Here is a 17,813-nt window from a genome sequence, read left to right on the forward strand (position 1 = left end):
ATCATTGAGTGTTTTGTGCATTTGAAGTCAGTGGGGAATCATTTACCTTATCATAAGTGATTGCTCCAAGCTTGGTTTCCTTACTGTCCTGTGAGAGGCCCCATACTACTTCCGTGGGCCCAACTCTTTGCAGCCCAGGGCTGATCGGGGGGCAGCGGCTCCAAGGGCACTTGGAGAGCCCGGCATCTTCCGTTGACCAAGTTTGACATTCACCTCCAGCCTTTCTTAAGTCCTAGACGCTCCACAGTACGTGGGTCCCAAGAGCTAAGACATCAGAACAAAGACAATACCAGGAAATATCGTATTTGTAGAGAGCTTTGTCTCTTTGGAACCCCAAAGATCTCTACCGAACCTCGTCACTCCTTGTCTACATTTATATCAGGCAGGAAAAGGACTTCTGGGGTCCCAGTTGTTTAAATAGAAAGCAAACATCTCTGAGGACATCCCTCACAACATACAGCCTTTTTATAAAGTGCTTATTTTCTAAATAGGCTTTTGTTCTTAAATTTGAGTCAGTTATACAAATTGTTTTAGACCTACCTAAAGGCCATCACGAGAGAAATCAGCAGATCAAGAGCTGCTGTTCAGTTCTTGGCACACCTGATGTGTATTTCATCTCCCCCCCCCCACTCCCTCCTCCCCTGTACACATCCTCTCGGTCTCCCTCCTCCTCCGCTCAGGTTATCACGATGGGCATCTCGTGATCCGCTGGTTCTGGGCTGCGGTGGAACGTTTCAACAATGAGCAGAGACTCAGATTACTGCAGTTCGTCACGGGAACATCAAGTGTGCCCTACGAAGGCTTTGCAGCCCTTCGAGGAAGCAACGGGCTTCGGCGTTTTTGCATAGAGAAATGGGGGAAAATTACATCTCTCCCCAGGTACGGAGCTCCTGCCCACCTTTGGGAAACCTGCCGAAGAAGGCCAAGTACCCTTTGTTATTTGAGCTTGGGCACTTATCCGTTGGGATGGAATTCTTTCCTGCCACCCAAAGTATTGTTCTATGAGTCATTAGTGAAAGGTGTGGGTGAGAGGTCTCGGGGAGGTGCATTTAGACCATATTCTTAGTGATTTTTCGATGACTGATGGTATTTGGGCTATTGGTATCACGGTCCATGTGTCAGTCCTACGTAGTCCAATTTAATTTAAAGAGGAATGCCTCGTCTGGGGGAGGGTCCAAAGTGACCCTTCCAGCACTGTGTCTGGACTTCTACTGTTACCCACCCGGATTCTTGGACTCTTTAATCAACAGAAATTGGTAAGAGGCCAGACAAATTCAGGAAAGGGTTTACTGGGACTCGCCCCCAAGGCAGGGTGGTGAGCTGGTCCCTTAAATGGGGTGAGGGTGGGGTGGATCAGTGGGTGGGGCCAGAGGGGCGGCTTAGGTGCTCTGCGCACCCCCTTGGTGGTGCTGTGTGCAGGGATCATGGCAGTCCCCCGTTTCTGCTCCCGGCATCTCAGAAATGGCAGTTGCTTTGTGGCCTTTTTGTATCTTATTGTTCATAATTGCCCCTAACTGCCAATGCCTGCAGTTATTTTTAGTCCCTTAGAGTTTCTTTGTATTCTGTTGCTCAAGGAGATGTTTGTCCAGGTGCAAGCACTGCAGTAAAGGATCCCAGGTCCCAGCCTGTCTCACTATGGCGTAGCACTGGATACACTTGATATTCCCTGGAATAGTTAGCATGTACATGTCGCATTTTTCCTACTATGTTTCAAAATGTGTGCAGACAAGACCAGTGTATATGTCCGGTCTCTATGGTGGCTTCTATACAGTAAGCTATTGATGAAATTATTGTAAGATAATGCAAAAAAAGGAGGCACTAGGGCTCCAGGCAGTTTAACGGAATGAATTCCCTGCACCATGAGTTTTCATCCCAACACTTCCTCGGCCCTTTCTGTGCCTCTTTGGGTAGCATATTCCTCATCCGTGAAATAAGGAGCACTAAAGAGATACTTCTGTCTAGGTACTATAGTAATAAAACCCGCTCAGCAAACATAAGATTGATGCACAATTATTTTCTTCTACTGTGATATTTTCTAATTATAACAGAAGATTCGTATTTAATCCAGCTGTATTTCTATGCGGCCTCCCAGACGCTTTGCTAAATCCCTATTGTGGAAGGATTTACTGAACTATAATTTTCATCTAGCTTTCCTAGACTTTCCAGCATCCCGGAGATAATTCACCTGATGACGGTGAGCGTTAGGAGGCCCAGGAAACAGAGTGCATGCCCAGCTGGTTACTAACAGCCTAAAGCGTTGGGGCACTTTTCAGCCCTGGCTTCGCCCACTTCGATCAGCAGACCCTCAGGGTTCGTTTGCATGGCTCTGCTGAGCACCGGACCTGCTGAATGAAGTCTGGCAAGAAAATAAGGCTAAAAAGGCAAGATTTCCATTTGTCAAGTGTAATGATAGATTTGGAGGATGAGTTTTTTTGGAAACATTTTGCTCTGACTTTAGAGGAGTGAATTTGAGTCGCATTTGATGATTCTCTCATAGTGGGCCCCTCAGTGTGCCCCTGATGGAGGGCCTGAGCTGCAACAAGGCACCTGCCCAGAGGGGCTTACAGTCTAGGGAGGAACGGAGCGGAAGAGTAAGTGGTTACGACCCCAGGTGGAATCAGAGGAGCACCAAGAAGGGAAGATAAAAGCAGGATGCCGTGAGTATGTAGCACAGAGACCTGATCCTGATTGAGCTGACAGGAGACGGTGACACAGAGAAGCTGGCATTTAGGTGAGCCCTGAGGGGCAAGGAAGGGTGGAGGGGATTCTGGGCTGAAGCAACAGCAGGAGCAAAGCCTGGGGGTGGGAAGGGTCAGCGGTGTTCAGGAAAGGTCACCAAGCTGGCATGGAGGACAAGACGTCCATTGCGACACTCGCAGGGGACGCAGTTGATGAGAGCGTCTGGTGGGCCGTGGAGAGAAGACCCCCCTGAGGAATCCGCTTTACTCTTTAGGAAACGGAAGTCATTGCTTTTGTCACTTGGGGTCAGAGCGTGAGTCTAATTACATATACGCTCTGGAAAATGTGCATTAATGAAATGTGCATTAATACTATCAACCCACACAGAGAACTTATAGGGTGGACGTCAGGCTTATGAACAGCCCAGCACATCTGGGCCAAGGCACCCCTAAAAAGGCTGCTACCCCACAAATCCCGGAGAGGGTTCTTGGGGGAAGCGGGGACTTCGCCGTAGGCCAGAAGGGCCCCAAGAGTCAAGTGCTGAGATGCCTCTAAAAGGGGACAGCGAAAATGACCCTCTGAGTAGTAACCCCCGACTAGTCTCCCTCGTGCATTTTCTGAAGATCCAAGAACCTGGAAAGTGTCACCTATGTGTGGAGAGAAAGAAATAACCTCTGAATTCCAATAATGGTAGTTCGGAGAGACCTGGCCTGGCCACATGGCAGGTGATAGAAGCCTGAGGCGAGCAGGGGCACCGAGCACCCTCGGGGTGACCCAGGGCTCCCCAGAGACCGTGAGCCCCATGTGCAACCCACACTCTGAGGAGCTGCGTTCTCCTCAGATCTTCCCTCTAGAAAGGCAGCTGGCCTCCCAGGTGAGAGAGCGTCACAGCAAAACAATACATCAGGCCAAGTCCTTGCTTTCCAGAGTGTGTGGGGATTAGGACAAAGGACTCTGAGGGTAGAGGTTTCTAGGCCCTAAGTTTACAGTGCCTGGTGAAGAAACTTCATAAACCACCATTGCTGGAGCATAAGAGGGGTGAGAAGGTCACGGAGGTTGGGGTCAAGGAGCCGGCAGGCCAGGGCACTGAACAGTCAACCAAGTGGGCTCAGATGCTACACAGTCTGATGGGAAGACCTGAAAATGGAGAGCATTTAAGCCAAGTACCAGAGATTTTAATAAATGTGTTACCCAGAAGGTCAGAAGGTCAGAAGGTCAGAAGGTATGGAGGGTATATCTAGATCACTGATGGTCAAACGTGTCTTAGCTACAGCCCACAGAGAGAAGGACCCTTCACATCCCAACACAATACATGCATAGGTACTCCTGTGTGTGTGTATCTGAAACACATGTTCTTCAAAACAATACTTCATCCTTATTACCTGCAGGTAATACACTATTTTCTACCCTATCCTATTTCATTGAAATAAGATGCCAGACAAAACCTGTAGTTTGGGGGAAAAAAAATACCTAAATGGCATGAGATTCAGAGGAACAGAAATTTTTGATCAAAGATTGAAAAGTAATGATGTAGAATTGGCAGTGGGGAGTGGAAAAGTCGCTCGTCCATCCACAGCCCAGCATGCAGCAGGGTGAACGGTGACCATCTCCACTCATGAGTGCTGAGAACCACGTCCAGAGCTTGGAGGCCACATCCAGACCAGGAGGTGGGAGAGTTTCCTTACTGTAGAACTTGACAAGGAAAGGCTTGGGAGGAAAGAAAACTCTGGACCTGGTCAGGGTAGACCCAGCACAGGCAGCGTGGAGATAAGATAAAGGAGAGGAGAAAACCTTAGGGGTTTACATTTAGAGTAGGGACCAGGGGTAACCGAATTATGAGTCATGGGCGGATTAACAGGACTAAAATTCTAACACAAACATGCTTCACTGCAGATGTAAACTGAGCCCAAGCCTAGGATGAAGGTGGAGGCCTGGTTAAGTTAGTAGTTGGCTTACTCTATAGGGATGGTTCTCAAGGTGGGGAAGGCAGGAAAGAGGTGATTTTTTGTCCCCTCAGGGGACACTTGGCAATGTCTGGAGACATTTTTGGTTGTTGGGGAGGAGTCCTCCTGACTTCTCTCAGGTAGAGGCCAAGGATGCTGCGAAACACCTACAAGACACAGGACAGTCCCTCCTGGTGAAGAGTCATCAAGCTCAAAGTGTCAACAGTGCCGGGTGGGAAGCCCTGCTCTGTAGGCTGTCGGGCTACAAAGGAGGCATGAGGGAGCCCTTGGGAGTCCCTAAGAGAAACTGACAGCCACTGAGAAGCCATCAAGAAGCCAAGGGAAGAGCGATGTTCAGAGGAAGAGCTGTCAGATGCTTTCAAAGAGCTTGAGGAGGTGGGCATAGAAAATGTGCCTCTGGATTGGGGAATCGAGAGGTCATTGACAAACTTGGAAAAGAGTAGATTCAGCAGTGATAGAGCGAGAACCTGTCCGGAGATTGAGGCCGTAGTTGGGCGGTGGAAGAAGATGACTTGAAAAGGAGTCACACTTAAAGAACTGGCCTCACAGCCGCACGCGGTAGCGATGCTGCCTCTTTCCATTGTTTGCTCATAACCAAGCTTAGAGTGGTCTCCACCGCAGAAGAGCAAGACTGGCTTTGGTACTGTCTCGGTGCACATTTTAACCAGTAACTTGGAAAACCTCGAGGAGACAGAGAGATCGACTGTGTAGGTGACACAGGTTAGAAGTATCACACATAGTAATGTGATGGGCACAATCCAAATCCAAAATGATCTCAAAATGCTGGAACCCTAGAATAACACCGACAGAGTGAAATCTGACACGGCACAACTGAACAGATCCAGTGGAGTTCCAAAATATCAACTTCACAAATATGAGATGAGGGTGATTCATTTGCTTGCAGTCATGTGGAAGAGGCCAAGGGTCTGAAGTCCCCACAAGGGTGACACAGTTCCTAAAATCATGACTGCAATGGTGGTCGCATTATTATTAAGAGACCCTGATGCGTAAATGATGATTCACGGTTTACGAAAGGCATTTATGTGCTGTCCTCACACACCAGCCCTCTGAGGTGCACGGAATATGTATTATTACCCCATTTTATAAGTGAGAAAACTGAGGCTCAGAAAGATTCATTGACTTTCCCAAGGTTATAAAGCTAGTCAGTGGCTGGACTGGGACCAGGCTAGAGGTCTTCCGAACCCTGGTTCCGGACTCTGTCCGCAGCCCCACCCCACCTGGGAGCACGGGGTCCAGTGCCCAGGAAATGAAGTAAGCAGGCCCTCCGTGCTGTCAGGACCACACGTAGAGAGCAGCGAGGACTCAGGAATGAGGAATCAAATCGTGATCTGATTGTGTTCATTCACTCTAGATTACAAACTAGGATTTATTTAAGAGTGAACCAGGCCTATAGATTAATGCACTAAGAGCAACTCTTGAAGAAACTCTGGGTGTTCAGACTAGGTCTTGAAGAGGGGCCATTTGCTAATGTTTTCAGTTCCCAGAAATTATCTTTTACAGAATTAATCTGATCCCAACTATTTTCTAAATAGGATTTTTTTTTTTTTTTCTGTATTATTTCCACTCGGGAGTGACAGTTAAAATGACCAGATAAAGAAAACCAAGAAGATGCTGTCTGCCCGTATCCTGCCCCTGGCTAATTCAGCCAGTTCCAAAAGCACACTTGGCATTTTTCTGCCGCTCTCAACTTGGTTTCGCAGGGTCTGGTCCTGGTCCACGTATTGGCACATAGCAGGGAAAGCCATTCTTTGTCTAGGCCAGACACTGGCCCACATAGATGGGCCCGCAGGATGAAGTACATGACAAAATAAGCAGAACCCAGGGCAGGTGGCACCGGGATGCTGCAGGCATCCAGGGAGGATTATCCCCCAAGCTCAGCTGTTCTTGGAAATGCAGCATCTCTGCTTCAGGTTAAGCAGGCCCCACTATGAATGGTAAAGGAGTCGGACTGTCAGTGTTCCATCACACCTGCCTTGATGGAGCATTGGATCTCGAGAGTTCCAGGGCATCCGTTGGCACCTCTAAGTCAATGCACAGGGTTTACAGAGGCCCAGAAATCAGAGCTGGGCAGGGAGACTTGGGAACATAATCCTCTAATACTAATTATGTTCCTTTGCTGGCCACATCCAACTTCATCTCTCAGTTGTAAAATGTCGCTGGTTTGCTAGTGCAGTGCTAGTATATAGTGTGGTTTGCTTCCAAACGCAAACCCACCCCTCCAGTTTCTAGATATTCCAGTCCCTCAACTGGTCTATTCCTGTCTGGAAGGCTGTGGTTCTCTTTATTATTATTATTATTTATTTATTTATTTATTTATTTTTGGCTGTGTTGGGTCTTTGTTGCTGCGCGTGGGCTTTCTCTAGTTGAGGCCAGCAGGGGCTACTCTTTGTTGCGGTGCGCAGGCTTCTCATTGCAGTGGCTTCTCTTGTTGCGGAGCACGGGCTCTAGGCACGCGGGCTTCACTAGTTGTGGCTCGAGAGCTCTAGAGCACAGGCTCAATAGTTGTGGCACACGGGCTTAGTTGCTCCGCGGTATGTGGGATCTTCCCGGACCAGAGCTCGAACCCGTGTCCCCTGCATTAGCAGGCGAATTCTTAACCACTGATCCACCAGGGAAGCCCAAGGCTGTGCTTCTTAGTTTGCAAGTGTGTTATGGTGGTCCTAAAACATGGTTCTACCCCCTTTAGATTCACTTTTGATTCACAGATTCAGACTGATCACAGAACTGGCCAAGCCAGTTGTACCATTGAAACAAACACCTTGACCAGCCTTTTCTCCCCCATTCAGGGCACACACATGCTTCAATCGATTGGATCTTCCACCTTATCCTTCGTACTCCATGTTGTATGAAAAGCTGTTAACGGCGGTAGAAGAAACCAGCACCTTTGGGCTTGAATGAGGAACTCAAAACTTCCCTGACATTTTCCTGGCCAGTGACATCATCCTTTCCCTTTCCCTGAATCAACTCTCCTTTGATTTTGGTATTCCATGATTTTCGTTTTCAAACCAAATCAGGATTGATGAGCTGTGCATGAAGAATTGCCTTCTTCTAAGATCTAACCTTCAGGCTTATCTCCTCTACTTTCAATGAACTGCTAGCCTGTATGCAATATTTAAAAACAAACAAACAAACAAAAAAACAGCTGTCTCAAGGTCTGTGTATATCTCCACATACCTCCATTACTAACAAAGAAATATGAATGCAAGTTATGCTACACTTGACCAAATGGTAATAAACGTTTACTTCCATTTCTATGATTTAAGGGGAAATTTGAGCATTAAGCATTCCAAGCTTTTCTACACCCATCTCTTCTGAGCAGAGCCACCATTTTTAATAATTTCTAACAATAAACTCCAGAATAGGAGCTGATCAACTCTTTCTTTTCCTCCCCCTCTACTTTTTCCCTTGGCATCCAATCCATCCAAAAACAGCAGTGGCAACACCACAATTTTGATACATTCAACTCATGATTCATATGTGGCATCGGTCCCATCAGCTGGAACTAGCCTAGACATATGGTGCAAATATTACACTTTCCAACCAATAATAACAGCAAGAAAAACACCTCCTGCTGATGCAACGCAGGGCATCCCAATAGTTGTGGGGATTGTGGCGAGACTTGAGTTCAGAGAAGTCCTGGGGGGGGGGCGTGCACCCCCCGTGAACACCCACCACCCAAGAAGCACAAACTTGTGCACAAGTCCAAGAAGGAGATCTCATTATGTAGCATAAACAATGAGGCTTCTACCCCCATTGTGTTGTATAGAACGTGTTGAAGCAAACAGGAGAAAGGGGAGAAGGACATTAGGACATATTAGAAGGACATATTCAGTTGGTTGGAATACCTGAGTTCTGTACTGTTTTCTTTTGCTTTGTTCGATCTAGCCACAGGTCTCCTTCCCAGAGGAAGAAAAATGTCCTGATAATCTCATGACTTTTGTTCAAGCCAAGTAATTACCTGTTTGGCAAACGAATTTTTATTTCAACTTTGGTAGTGTTTTTATTTTTTCATGGTTTTTTTTTTCCTTCATCATGGTGTTCAAATTCCTTCGCATTTGATTGTCCCCAGGGACCACACTAACTCGGAAGCTACAGAGAGCGATGGTGCTTGTTAGGGATCAAGGGCAATATAATACATCTCCTTCCTCCGTAGCAGTCATTCCTGGAGCAAAGACCTAACCCCCCAAAGGGAAATATAATACATTTCCTTCCTCCATAGTGGTCCTCCTGAAGCAAAGACCTAACTCCCCAAAGGCACACTGATTTGTGTCAAAATAGGGATCCAGTTTCTTTTAGCATTCAGTAAAGAGATGTCTCAGAAAACATAGTGTTTTCAGAACAACAGTTGCAGGCTCCAGGGACAGCCTAACCTCTCAATTACATTTGCCATAAACCCAAACGTGATGGTCATTTGCTATTTGTCTAACCTTGTTATCATGTCGTCTGAAATATGTCACTAATGAAAGTGTTTCTCTTCACTGGGAAAAGAACTGTTGAAATGTCACATTGTTGTCCTTCAGTATGTTAAGCAAGGGAGAAATGTGAGAAATGTGGGAAAGTTAATTTCATCCAGAGCCATGTCTAGCGCTCATATTGGTCTGTGCCCAGACAATGCGTTAATTGTGTTCCCTGCACTGTACAAGGAAACATTCCTTTAGTAGGCATTAGAATGCTCAGCACCCGTTGCTGCTGTGTACCTGTTGTCAATCAGGAAATATATATGTTATAGAAATCTGGCCTTCTGTTGTTGTCTAAAAAAGAATATTTACCAAGATAGGATGATGGAATGTGTAAGTTACATAATACAGAATGAGGGATCTGTAAAATTCAGGACACATTTCAGCATCAGGAAAGTTATGGATTCCAGTGGAGCTATTGTTTATGAAATCAGGACATAAGGATGATGCAAATTGTTTCACCATCCTATATAGAATAGTGTCTCTAGTACCCGGGGCATCTTTCATTTTTAGAACTTGGTGTTAGATGTATGTAAATACTCAGTTCAAGCATTCAGTTCTTCTTTTCAGTACTTATATTAGAACATTGGCAAGGGAGAAGGCTGTTCCAAAGATGGAACCTGCTCCGGGGAGCTTCACAATTTACACAAATATCTAATTAATCTGTTAATGAGATTAATTGATGACTATTCTTCCCACATACAGAAGGAACAAGGTAGCCTAGAAGTTATATATAGATAGAAAACTGGGGCATGAATGGTTTTCAACTAACTTTTCCTTATTCCCACTGCCCCGCCCAATGCCATGACTCAGATATATCCCACAAAGCATCACAGGAGCACTATTTCATAAAAGTATAAAATTCCAGAAAGACATACTGGTGTCAGAGTCCCTGAAAGAATGCAAAGTGTGCTTATTAATAGGGTCCCAATTTCCATTACAGCCTTGTACAGAATCCCTAAGGAAGGAAAACAAAGAGAAGAGGAGGACAGACAGTTGCTATGGAAAAATCTTTATTTGTCTTTGTCCCAGATGATGTTTCTTTAGTTAATATTCCCTCATATGTGAGGCTGATTTTTAAATTATGTATAACATTATATATATATATATATATATATATATATATATATATATATATATATATATATATATATATATTTACATATATAACAAAACAGCTATAGGACTCGATTGTGCTATTAATTTCACCAGGTGGAGGTGCAAACCACCCCAAATCATATAATTCATAATGGGCAAGATAGATCTCACCCATTTGTTACCTTGTGTAAATTTCTTTTTAACTTAAAGTATTAGTTTTCTCCATGGAGGCATAGTATAAAATTAATCATTTATAAACCACTATTTCCCTAAAACAAGATCTTTTAGAGCTATTTTTTTTTTATTTATTTTATTTATTTTATTTTTGGCTGCATTGGGTCTTTGTTGCTGCGCGTGGGCTTTCTCTAGTTGCGGCGAGCTGGGGCTACTCTTCGTTGCGGTGCACAGGCTTCTCATTGTGGTGGCTTCTCTTGTTGCAGAGCACAGGCTCTAGGCACGCGGGCTTCAGTAGTTGTGGCACGCGGGCTTCAGTAGTTGTGGCACGTGGGCTCAGTAGTTGTGGCTCGCGGGCTCTAGAGCACAGGCTTCAGTAATTGTGGCGCACAGGCCAGCTGCTCCGCGGCATGTGGACCTTCCCGGACCAGGGCTCGAACCCGTGTCCCCTGCTTTGGCAGGCGGATTCTCAACCACTGCGCCACCATGGAAGCCCTAGAGCTATTTTTAGTAAGAGTGTATTACCTTTGATTGGGAGACAAATAAGAACAATAAATAAGAGAATACTTATGTTTTCATTAGAAAAATGCTTCAAAAATACTATGAAGTATTTATGATAATTTCATGGATATCCCATTTTAATCTATCATATGAAGGTGATAATCCTAAAAACAGAAATAGACTCTGCAGAATCAGGAGAAGTACTATAAAGCTACTGATTTTCTTTGTCATCCCTATGTCTATAAGTTGACCGTGGTTGTGAAAATTTTTTACTGCTATCACGATTGTCATGCAGTGAGAAAATTAAGAAAAAGTGATATATGATTTGTTGGCAGGCTTTAAATATGCAGAATCTCAATCTTTTTCTCTTCTAATACATGACCATCTGTGCTTTAACAGTAAGTGCATTTGTGTGGCCAGCCCATGAGCTGGACCTTCCAGAACAGTTCTAATGTTACATCTGTGGCACCATCAGTCTGTGTGTCAAACCATGTGTCCCAAATTTGGGTTCAGAAAATTTCTCAGTTCCCACAAATGTTTTCCCAGTCAAGATGAAACACTTTCACATGAAAGTAGTTAGAACTTTACATAACAAATGTGGTGCTTTATTATTATTATTATTATTATTATGTACTTCAGTGTTCATTCTTAAAACTACTGCAATACTATATCATCAAAATCTGGGCTGGATGTTCCAGCCATCATAAAGTCCAAAGGAGAAAGTGTTACTTTCCTGTTAGTGACATGTAGTCCCTTTGTTCTAGTAGAAAAAAAAGGTGCCTAGAGGTAATATTTAGAGTAAATATTGTTCCATTAGCCTACTTCCTGAAGCTTCCAATTTACCTAAGGAAATGTCTATAACGATTTTGTTCAAAGTCTTTGTTTTAGTCAATAGCAGGAGAAGTCCTTGTTCTTGGGTTGATTTTGCTTATATTGACAAGAGAAATGTCACGTAATACTCAGGCCGAGCTTTCTCTTCCATCCTGCCACCTTCAAGGAATGTCAATAAACACTTTGGTATGGCATTGTGTGTGCTCCTTATTGCAAAGAGAAGGCTAGGGTCATGCATAACAGTTTGCATCGTGCTCATGCCGGGTGTACGCAATGAAACAACACAGAAGACTACCAGCTGCTACGGTAAGTACTCCCCGGGAAGATTATTTATCAAAAAAGCGTAAGTAATGTGCTCACAAATCCACAAATAAAGGGACTGCTTTTGTAACAAGTTCCTGGTGTTGCCTATTAGAACGGCGCACAAACTATGGGATTTTGTGAGTGTGCTTTATATCAAATCAGGCATACACTGGCCTGTTGAATTCCTCCCTGTTTGAGATGCTTCTACAAAGGCTTCAGGCCACAGCCTGACACCCGGTGTGACCCTAAGACAAGGTTTAGCTCTAGGCAAAAGTGTTGAGTCCAGTGGCACATACCATGATTCCCAATACCACAATGATATACTCTCCTTATTACCTCCTTCCAAGTCTCAAAAAGAAAACCATGTGGCTCTCACTGGGTGGTCAGAAGCTGATTTATTCTTTGAGGAAAAATATTTTATTATTAGAAAAGAAGTATGGGTAGAATTGAGAGAAGGAAAAACCTGAGAAGTCTCTCTATTGCATTTTTATACCCATGCTGGGTTTACGTGAGACTCATTCAAACTGAAAATAATTTTTCTCTTAAGATATAAGAAAAAAAAATTATCCTAGACCATAATTGGCAAAGAGGAGTAGATGATATTATCTTGTTTTAATCTGATCATTATTCTGAAATCAAAATTAAATTTCAGATCTCCTGATTTCTATGGCCATACTTTTCCAATACACTGTGCTGACAACTCATTAATTATATACTGTAAAAAAAAAAAATTGACATGTATAGCTTATATTCAAGATGTGATTTAAATATGTTTATAGAGGATTGTTCTCTAGCAGAATAAATGAAGGGAGTTATGGAAAGTCAGGCGAACCTTTATCAGTGCCGCAGGAATCATCACATTTATAGCTGGGACCAGACCCTTAGGTACTTTTGTCTGACTAGTTTATCTTGGAAACAAGGAATCTGAGACCAGGAGAGGTGATTTGCTCAAGCCATTAAGCTTTATCTTGGGGACAGAAGGTATGCCCTGTCACAGAATATCCCTTGGGGTCCTGGGCCTCCGGACCTGGCATAACTATTAGGAAATTTGCCAGGATGGTAGAAGAAATGGAACTGAGATCCACCTGGGGTACCATAGGGGATGCCAGGAATCCACAGGCAATGTGTGTTCACCCTCTGAATGAGTTTGCTGTGTAACAAAGTATAATATAACAGAGGACTACAAAGGGAGTGGCTTAAACACAGCTAGAAGTCCAAGGTCAAGGTGATGGTGGAGTTGGTTCCTTCTGAGGCTGAGAGAGAATTTGTTCCCTCCCTCTCTTCCAGATTCCAGTGGTTTGCTGGCAGTCTTTGGCGTCCCTTGGATTGGAGATCTCTGCCTTCGTCCTCGGGTAATGTTCTTGCCTTCTGTGTGTTTGTGTGTGTCTGTGTGTCTGTGTTCAAATTTCCCCTTTATATAAGGACACCAGTCATATTGCCTTAGAACCCACCCTATGATCTCATTTTGTAACTTGATTACCTTTATAAAGATCCTAACTCCAAACAAGGTCACATTCTGAGGTACTGGAAGTTAGGACTCCAACCAGCTTCTTTGGAGGATACAATTCAATCCTTACCATCCTCCTTCCTGCCACACTAATCAGTGTCATCAGCCCCAACAGTAATAGTAATAATAATAAAAGCTATCATATTTAGAACCACACGATTCACCACGAATTTACTGAAGGCTTTTTAATTGCAATAATAATAATCATGGAAGGAATAAAATTGTTACCTATAAGTTACTACTATTTAAAATAGTTTAATATAATCAACTATATTTCAATAAAAAAAAATTTTAAATAAAAATAAATGACTAAGTTCTATTAGTCCCTTCCCAGCTAAATTCTTATTGTTTTTGCTTTTCTCAAAAATAAACATTAGAACATTTTTATGATCATTTTGCAGTATTTAAATAAAATAGAAGTACCTTATCTATAAATAAAATAAAATAGATTAATATAGTAAATCAATAATTAATATTACAGGAAATTCGCTGGTGGTCCAGTGGTTAGGACTTTGTACTTTCACTGCTGATGGCCTGGGTTCAATCCCTGGTTGGGGAACTAAGATCCTTCAAGCCTCACAACATGGACAAAAAATAAATAAATTTAAAAAATAAAAGATCCACTTTTTAAAAAAAACTAAAATTATAGTATCTGTTTAATCAATGGATTAATGAAGATGACCGGGATCACAGTAAATTTTTCACACTTAAAAAAAAAAAAAAGAACTGGTGCTTTTCATGTATTGGGTTGGCCAAAAGGTTCGTTCAGTTTTTTCCATAAGATGGCTCTAGTAGCACTTAGTTGTCTTTAACTTCATTCGAAACAATTTTGTTAGATTTTATGTGACAGCCATCATATCAGCGTGCATTTTAAAAAAGACATCAAAATTAGTGAATTTTTGTGTAGCCATCTTAATATTGAAGATGGAAGCAACATTTTTGGCATATTATGCTTTATTATTTCAAGAAAGGTAAAAACACAATTGAAACACACAAAAAGATTTATGCATTGTATGGAGAAGGTGCTGTGACTGATCGAACATGTCAAAAGTGGTTTGCGAAGTTTCATGCTGGAGATTTCTCGCTGGAGGTGACGCTCCATGGTCGGGTAGACCAGTTGAAGTTGATAGCGATCAAATTGAGACATTAATTGAGAACAATCAACGTTATACCACGTGGGAGATAGCCAACATACTCAAAATACCCAAATCAAGCGTTGGAAATCATTTGTACCAGCTTGGTTATGTTCATCGCTTTAATGTATGGGTTCCACGTAAGTTAAGTGAGAAAAACCTTCTTGACCGTATTTCCACATGCGATTCTCTACTTAAAACGTAATGAAAACGTTCCATTTTTAAAACAAATTGTGACAGGCAATGAAAAGTGGATACTGTACAACAATGTGGAATGGAAGAGATCGTGGGGCAAGTGAAATGAACCACCACCAACCACACCAAAGGCCGGTCTTCATCCAAAGAAGGTGATGTTGTGTATATGGTGGGATTGGAAGGGAGTCCTCTATTATGAGCTCCTTCCGGAAAACCAAACTATTAATTCCAACAAGTACTGCTCCCAGTTAGACCAACTGAAAGCAGCACTTGACGAAAAGCGTCCAGAATTAGCCAACAGAAAATGCATAATCTTCCATCAGGATAACGCAAGACTGCATGTTTCTTTGATGACCAGGCAAAAACTGTTACAGCTTGGCTGGGGAGTTCTGATTCATCCACCATATTGACCAGACATTGGACCTTCGGATTTCCATTTATTTCGGTCTTCACAGAATTCTCTTAATGGAAAAAATTTCAATTCTATGGAAGACTGTAAAAGGCACCTGGAACAGTTCTTTGCTCAAAAAGATAAAAAGTTTTGGGAAGACGGAGCTATGAAGTTGCCTGAAAAAATGGCAGAAGGTAGTGGAACAAAAGGGTGAATACGTTGTTCAATAAAGTTCTTGGTGAAAATGAAAAATATGTCTTTTATTTTTACTTAAAAACTGAAGGCACTTTTTGGCCAACCCAGTATTGCCTTAGCTACATTTATATCCCCATCTAAAGCTGAAAAAATAAAACAAAACCCTGAAACAGAGAGAAGTTAATTTGCCCAAAGTAAATGTGTGGCCAAGATTTGAACAAGGAGCTTGGCTTCAGAGTCCAAGCACTCAACCACCACTACCCACCACCTTCATTCCTTTAAGCATTTTTTGAATACTTATTACATGCTGGATCCTGTGCTTAGGAGTCTTTGCCCTCAGAGAGTCCATGGTCCAGCAAATAACACTGCATTCCTCCCCTTCATTTGAGATTTGGCCCCTGTTTTTAATATGCATAGTCCCTCTCTCATTCCCCACCCCAGCCCCAGAGTAAGATGTGATGTCCTTGTAAAATAATAATAATAAATAAGCAAAATGCTATGGGGAAAGGGAACAGAAGCCATTGGCTCCGCTGGAGAGGAAAGTCAGACGGAAATGTGTTTATAATGGCGGCAGGATTTGAGCATGTATAAAATTGGGGAAAATAATTTAGGTTGATCACCGAGAGGGAAACATGTTGTTCTTCCTGAAACAGTAAACAGAGAAGGGCCTAGAAGTGAGTAAATCAGCCTTAAAACCTTCGCATCTTGAAGAGCTGGGAGAACATAGAGATTTTTTTAATGTCTGGAAACTCTGAGTGAGTGTTAAAACTTGTTTCATTAGCCATCTCCTATATGCCCAAGAACTTGTATTTCTTTTCAGTTTATTCCAAAGAGTGTATGTTATAGAGTTTTTTCTTTTTGCCTGTATAGTTACATAATTCCTATTACTTTTTTTTAATTGAAGTATAGTTGATTTACAATGTTGTGTTACCTATTATTTTTTAAATGTAATAAAAATTGGGTCACGACTTTTATCCAAACTTTTACATTTGCCCACAAAAAGAGATTCTCTTCTTTCAAGCTTATTCCTTTGGTGGAAAAAATTAAATAACAATGGGGACTATCTCTTTTCTAAGAATATAGTAGATCATAACATGGAATTCATCACCCCTCCCTATAGCCATACCCTTTTCCACACTCCTAACTCTGCTGTCACCTCCTACTGGGAGCCAAGCATTCTGACCTACCTGCTTTGGCCACCATACTGCAAGCAGAGGCTTCTAAAGTATTTGCACAATTGAGCTTGACTTCTCTCTCTTGCTGCTCTCCTGTTGTGAGGAGTGCATGCCCAGTGTAAGAGGAAGATGAGAAACAGGGGAAGCCCAGCTGAGACCAGGCTAGATCAACCAACAGCCAGTTGACCCCCAGGTATTAGGGCAAACTCAGCCAAGATCATGAAAGCCACCCAGCCAAACTCCAGCTGAGGCATGGTTACAAGCCAGTGATATTTTATAATTGTTGTACATTGTTATGGGGGCAATAGATAACTGATTCAAAGACCATTAGTCATCCTTTCCTTTCTGGGATAACTTTTGAAACCAAGCATTGAAAGTTTGGTTTAACCTTATTATGCATGGTGGCCACTGCTTAATTTAAATTAATAATGATGCTGAAGCGAGAAGAGAAATTGGCATATTTATATGAGCTCATCAACAAAAAATTATAAAATATGTGGGGAACTGCCAGATAGAATGAACAAGGGGAAATTGATATACTACTGCAATCTAAAAGAGGCATAAAGTAAGTACTTTGAAATGATCAGACAAAGAAGAAATAAAATATGTAAATCAGGGATGGCAGATTATAAACTTTGAAAAAGCAGGTATGAAAAGAACAATGCTGTGTCTTTTCCTTTTTTTTTTTTTTTTTTTTTTTTCTGGAACAAGCCACTTGAACTCTTTAAGTATTTAACTTATATGAAAAAGTGTAGCAGCTCATGGCACTTGAAAGATATAGCTTCTAAAATAAGTGAATCTATATTTTTCATATATTTGTTTATAAAATGTAGTTTTATCATAATATATGGTACAAACAAATATTGTTCAGTTGATATTTATTTTGTAGATTAAACTATTAGGTTGAGATAAGAACGCTGAACTTCTACCCTGAGAACGCTGAGCCCCAGCTTCCAAAATGTTGATGTGTAGGTACTTAATCAATGTCATTCAAATTTGTTTTTGTTATAAGAAGTATAGTTTGTTTCCTTGGTATAGAAACACACATAAATATGATTTGGTTTGTTAATTATTGTTATTAATTTGTTTTGGTCAATTTTATAAATAATTTATAAATCAAAATTCTTTGAATTTGTAATTCAGTAAGCTTCATTTATTTTGAGGCTATGTATTATGTGTATATAAGTTA

The 17,813-nt window shown here is 42.2% G+C and overlaps 1 protein-coding gene across 1 annotated transcript in view; it reads left to right on the top strand.

Moving 5' to 3' along the window:
- The window catches only part of HECW1 (HECT, C2 and WW domain containing E3 ubiquitin protein ligase 1), a 237,124-nt gene extending 229,323 nt beyond the window's left edge, over nt 1-7,801 (top strand). The window contains exons 26-27 of the mRNA XM_059932896.1: nt 681-879; nt 7,451-7,801. Coding sequence (XP_059788879.1) covers nt 681-879; nt 7,451-7,562 — 311 coding nt within the window. The 3' untranslated portion in view covers nt 7,563-7,801. The remainder of the gene's footprint in view (nt 1-680; nt 880-7,450) is intronic.
- The last annotated feature ends 10,012 nt before the right edge of the window (nt 7,802-17,813 follow it).

This window comes from Balaenoptera ricei, chromosome 9, assembly GCF_028023285.1.
Source record: "Balaenoptera ricei isolate mBalRic1 chromosome 9, mBalRic1.hap2, whole genome shotgun sequence".
Lineage (NCBI taxonomy): Eukaryota > Metazoa > Chordata > Mammalia > Artiodactyla > Balaenopteridae > Balaenoptera > Balaenoptera ricei.